Raw genomic sequence first — 6,000 nt, 5'->3', positions numbered from 1 at the left:
AATTCCTCTCCATCTAATTCCTTTAGCACTATGGCAGTCCCAGTTTATGTTTGGAAATTTAAAATCTCCTACCATAACAACCCTATTAATCTTACAGATAACTGAAATCTCCTTTGAAATTTATTTCTTTGTCACCTTTCTAAAATCAAAACCTTAAGTTTTGTTTTTAGAATGTGACTTGAAAGAAGTCGTGGGATTTGCATATTAATGAATTGAAACCTGCAACCCTGCGCCTGGGCTGCCCCTGTTCTGTGATGCTGGTTCGAGTACGCTTTGACCCCACAGCCCGACCGAGAGACCAGGGAACCATTTCGGTTGGGGCTCGAGACCTAATCCCTGGGGTCCTCGGGGTTTGAAATGCAGTTACCGCCGTAAGGGCTGGGCGGAGCGGAGTGAAACGCGTTTGGTTGTTGATGTCGCTTTGTGCTTGCCGTCGGGTGGCCGCTGCCGGGAGCCGGGGTGTTTGGGGGGAGGGGGCGGGTGGTTGTTGGGAGGCTGATGGCTGCGGTCTTCCTGGTGATGTTGTATGAATATTCACCGCTCTTCTACATAACCCTCATCTTCCTCTGCTTCTTCGTAACCACCGCCGTCATCTTGGGATGGTAAGTGTCGCAGATAAGGTGCCCCGCAAATAAAAAAAAATGTTGCCGCATCTGGAGTCTTGATAACGATGAAGACGTTCGCTTTATTCCCCAAAACAGGTTTGTTTGGGATATTCCTGTAATAATCCGCAATTCGGAGGAGACCGAGTCCGGGACCAGGGTGCAGAGAAAACGTATGGTGCAGGTGAAAAACCCGTTCGCGTTGGAAGTTTTGAACCCCGGTGCTGCATCAGTTGTTGGTAATTACTTTGTTATTTTAAATGGTTCCTCTGTGTGTAACTGCAAGAAACGTGGTTCAGAGGGTTCAAATATTAGATTAGATTAGATTAGATTAGACTTACAGTGTGGAAACAGGCCCTTCAGCCCAACAAGTCCACACCGACCCGCCGAAGCGAAACCCACCTATACCCCTACATTTACCCCTTACCTAACACTACGGGCAATTTAGCATAGCCAATTCACCTGACCCGCACATGTTTGGACTGTGGGAGGAAACCGGAGCACCCGGAGGTAACCCACGCAGACACGGGGAGAACGTGCAAACTCCACACAGTCAGTCACCTGAGTCAGGAATTGAACCCAGGTCTCAGGCGCTGTGAGGCAGCAGTGCTAACCACTGTGCCACCATGCCGCCCTATTGGCCCTTAACTAACCAGAGCCACTGTTAATACCCACTTTGAGCGATTGTGAGTGAGCAGTGGATGATACTCAGGCACACACTTCTCATTCTTAAACCTCTTGTTTAAAAAAAGAAACATCCCATCTACTATGTCAGGTCCTGATGAAGAGTCATTTAGACTCGAAACGTTAGATTGTTGTCTCTCCACGGATGCTGTTATTTCCAGCATTTTTTTTTGTTTTCCATTTGTTTTGTGTCCAACTGTTAATCTCTGTTATTGGAACGCCTTCCAGTGAATCTACTTTTTACATGTTGTTTCGCAACTCTTTGATAGCCATTTCTGCCAAAAGTAGTTTACGGCAATTTGGATTTCATTCGAAGATAGTAATTTGGTCAGCTAAAGTCTTAAGATCTGTCTCTCTCCTTCTGACCTCCCCGCCCCTCCCCCATCACTATTATTGTTTACCTTCAGACTAGTCCAGAACTGTTTAGGGCAATGTGCAGTTGACAGATTTGCAACAGCATGTTGATGTCATGACACTCTGATTTCAAACTTAGTGTGGGTGAAGTTTTTGGAATGTTTTATTGGTTCATAAAATATTACAGTAATTTGGAGTGAAGAGGTATGGCATGAGTTCTGATTTTCAGATAATATGGGCCTCAATTAGCAGAAATGCTCATTTGGTAGTCTCCCAAACAGTCCTAGAATAAGTTTAAGTCCTGAGTGGTTTAAAGTTAGAGGTAGAAGGCTGCGGAAGAGGAACCCATAATAATAAATAAATGATGTGTTAGCTGTTTGTTTAAGAGTCTCAGCTGCAGCTTGCCCATTGAACAAGGAAACTTGAAGTGGAAGCAGGGTGACTTCACAGGTTTGACTATCTGGAAGATAATTATTGGGAATAAAAAGTTTTAACCTTTGTTTATTATATTTATTAATCAATTTGAAATTTTTGTATAGTGTAAACAGGGTTCTTGTGTAAACTTGTGTAATAAACTTTCTTCTTTTGTTGAAAGTACATTGGCAGCATCTTGTGAGTATGTTCAATGGCTGACTGTTAAGAGCGACAAATTGTAACAGTAGAACTAAAGTAAAAGTAAAAACTAAAATAAAAACCAGGTTTCACTCTGGGATCTGACTTGTCCAGAATTACTATTGGCTTGGATCATGATACGTTTGGGTAGTTTGTAACAAATATTAAGTAGCGTAGCATAATAATTGTAATACAAGAGAAAATAATTGACTTTGAACTTGTTGTTTCTGAAAATCTCCACTGGAATTATCTTTGCCTCATATCTGGGTATGTTATGAACCAACAATCACATTATCATTGAAAGATAATAAAGTTGTTAGGATTTAAGTTTTTTTGACAGGATTATTTTGGTGGAAGTTTATTAGTATGTGCTGCTTTTTTAAGAACCCTCATTTAAATGATTGACTTAAAACTTGTCATCACTGGTTAATAAATTATTTCAAAGGTGAACTAGATGGACCTTGATCGAGCAGTTCGCCTCAATTCCTGCACTCGTATTTAAAGTAATTTTTGTGTGTGTCCTAATCATGAGAGATATCTGAATCTATTGGTCCTGTATTTCATGGGTAAAAATTGTTTGGGCATTTTTCATTCCTACCCTACCATTCAATCATTGACTACTGATGAACCAATCCGTCAAATCCCAACCATAAACTGGGCTACAATGACCTCTTGTGTTTGTTCTATTTGATTTATATTTCTCCTTTCTACCTTTTTGTCAATGTGTCTTTCAACCTGCTGTCTTTCTTGCGTACTCTTTATTTCTGTTATGTCTAATTTGTCTCCAAATCATCCTTTTTGTTCGATATTTTACTTTCTCCATTCATTTTTCATTGGTCAAGGAGATCAACTGTTTGACACACTGTTTGCATCTTTGGGGATTTGTGGACCTGTATGCCCAGATCTCTCTATATGTTGAAATGTTCATGCATTCTCAGATGTACCATTCATATTGCTGTACCGTTAATGTTTCAGTGATCTAGCAATTTACAGTGTAAATTTAAACCAATTTCTACAGAGGTGTAGCAAATTTAGTTAACATGGTTCACCACGAAATATGACATTACAGCAATTTCTTACTGAAGGGTAAATTTTAGGCGTGACCTTACACAGTCCTCAAATTGTAGTGCAACTGCAATAAAATTCAACTAATTTGAGGCTCCCTACTCAACATAGTTTTTCTTATCCAGTCATCACTTGAAAGCCGATTTTGGGCTTGTAAACATGAATTAGGTTCATTGTCTTTTTTAAGTATGAAAATGGCTGTCTGTTGAATCTCAGTGCTCAGCAGTTCTCTATAATGATGGCCAATGCATAAACATTTTGTCCTTGCTTCCTTTGGCATCTTAGGGTTCATATACTATTTGGACAACACAATTTTTTCAGCCTTTGATACATCTGATATACCTTATTTAGTGATACATCAGATAATATTAATTTAATATTTAACTTACTTTGCTTTTATTTTTACCTTTGTATATTTTCACTTTCTAACTTCTTCTCTCATTTCTTTGTGATACTGGAAGAATTTTTCTGTAGTATGTGTAACGTTCTTAGCTTCCTTAATCTCAAGGCTTTGCTACTTTCATAACACTTCTCACCAACTTTTGTAAATTCATGTTTACTTTTCAAATTGCTCCTACCTTGCTAGATTTTGAATTATTTTCTTTATACTTCACGCCTTTAATTGACATTTTCATTCAGTTTGAAGAATCTATATGTTGAACTTATTTATTTTTATTGTACACTTACTGTATTCATGGATGAGTCCTTCAGAGAGTACCCTCCTCATTCATTTTGATTTCCCTGCAGCCTTTGACTTGGTTGATCACAACATATTGCTCAATCAGATCTTCTCTGTTGTTAGAGTTTGGAAACATCTTTGTGTAATTCTATTGTCACTAATCCGATCATAGTCAGGAAGATGCCTGTAATGTCTCTTTGCATTGTTGCGTTGGATCACAAAGTGGCCGAGCAGAGACCGAGCAGAGTTTGGTACCCATGGGGATGGCCTTAAACAGCACCTTGGGTCCATGTCACACTACAGGTGACCCCATTGCACTCCGTGCTCTCGTTCACACACACACACACGCACACGCACACGCCCTCTCTCGTACACAAGCTTTCTCTCATACGCTCACACGTACTCACCCACACAAGAACCTCTCACGGACTTATACCCCTTTACACTCAGATGCATACATGTACACACTCTCACAGGCATTCATTGCCCCCCCCCCAACACACACACGCACACACAAGTTTGTGAGGTGAATTTGTACTTGCAGAATTACATTTTATTTTGCTCAAAAACAGCAGATTCTGTAAATCCATTTTTTAGATTAGAATCAGTCTGAACATTGGGGCATAGACAGTCTCATACCTTCAATACATTATCTGGGCTGACATGGCACCAATTGTTAAAGTTCACTTAAGAATGTAACTTTAAAAAAAGTTCTGGGATTTACACATGAAAGAACTGACACCAACATGGTCATTCCAAAAGATAAAAGACTTGAAAAACATCTGGACTGTTTGTTAATATAATTTCAGTAACATCAAACTGTAAACTTTTACTATAAATTCTGTGTCTTATGATCTTATACTCAACAACCACCTGATGAAGAAGCAACACTCTGAAAGCCAGTGCTTCCAAGTAAACCTGTTGGACTATAACCTGGCATTATGTGAATTTTTAACTTTGTACACCCCAGTCCAATACTGGCACCTCCAAATCTTTTTGGTCCTGCACTGTTGCCTTTAGAGCCCTCCAAAAATCTATTCTTGGGAGTTTCCTATTACTCATGCATGTTGTCACTCAACAGCAACATCTCATGACAAGGTGTCACATTCTACACAGAGTCATAGAGATGTACAGCATGGAACAGACAGCTTCGGTCTACGTCAACCAGATATCCCAATCCAATCTAGTCCTACATGCCAGCACCTGGCCCAGATCCATCCAAACACTTCCTATTCCTATACCAATCCAGATGCCTTTTAAATGTTGCAATTGTACTAGCCTCCACCACTTTCTCTGGCAGCTCATCCCATACATGTACCACCCGCTGAGTGGCAAAGTTGCCCCTTAGGTCTCTTTTATATCTTCCCCTATCACCGTAAACCTATGCCCTCTAGTTTTTTCCCTACCTCAGGGAAAAGACTTTGTCTGTTTATCCTATCCATGCCCCTCATGATTTTATAAACCTCCATAAGGTGTCTCCTCAGCCTCCAACGCTCCAGGGAAAACAGACCTAGCCTATTCAAACTCTCCCTATAGCTCAATCCTCTAACCCTGGCAACATCCTTGTAAATTTTTTCTGAACCCTTTTCAAGTTTCACAACATCTATCCAATAGGAAGGAGACCAGAATTGCACACTATTCCAAAAGTGACCAAACCAATGTCCTGTACAGCCGCAGCATCACCTCCCAACTCCTGTACTCGATACTCTGACCAATAAAGGAAAGCATACCAAACGCCGCCTTCACTATCCTATCTATCTGCAACTCCACTTTCAGGGAGCTATGAATCTGCACTGCAAGGTCCCTTTGTTCAGCAACACTCTCTAGAAACTTACCATTAAGTGTATAAGTCCCGCTAAGATTTGCTTTCCCAAAATGCAGCACCTCGCATTTATCCAAATACATGTACATCCTGTCCCTCAGGATTCCCTCCAACAACTTTCCCACCACCGACGTCAGGCTCACTGGTCTTTAGTTCCCTTACTTGTACTTACCACCTTTCTT

General features: G+C 40.5%; 1 protein-coding gene across 2 annotated transcripts in view; it reads left to right on the top strand.

Moving 5' to 3' along the window:
- Positions 1 to 498: 498 nt before the first annotated feature.
- Positions 499 to 6,000, top strand: part of cgrrf1 (cell growth regulator with ring finger domain 1) — a 28,058-nt gene continuing 22,556 nt past the window's right edge. Inside the window, exons 1-2 of one of the 2 annotated variants that reach the window (XM_060828434.1) lie at positions 499 to 602; positions 702 to 841. In XM_060828434.1, coding sequence (XP_060684417.1) covers positions 499 to 602; positions 702 to 841 — 244 coding nt within the window. The remainder of the gene's footprint in view (positions 603 to 701; positions 842 to 6,000) is intronic. The other variant, XM_060828435.1, reaches the window with a different exon arrangement.

This window comes from Hemiscyllium ocellatum, chromosome 8 (genome assembly GCF_020745735.1).
Source record: "Hemiscyllium ocellatum isolate sHemOce1 chromosome 8, sHemOce1.pat.X.cur, whole genome shotgun sequence".
Lineage (NCBI taxonomy): Eukaryota > Metazoa > Chordata > Chondrichthyes > Orectolobiformes > Hemiscylliidae > Hemiscyllium > Hemiscyllium ocellatum.
The sequence above is the reverse complement of the archived record's forward strand: the minus strand, read 5'-3'. Positions and strand labels throughout refer to the sequence as shown.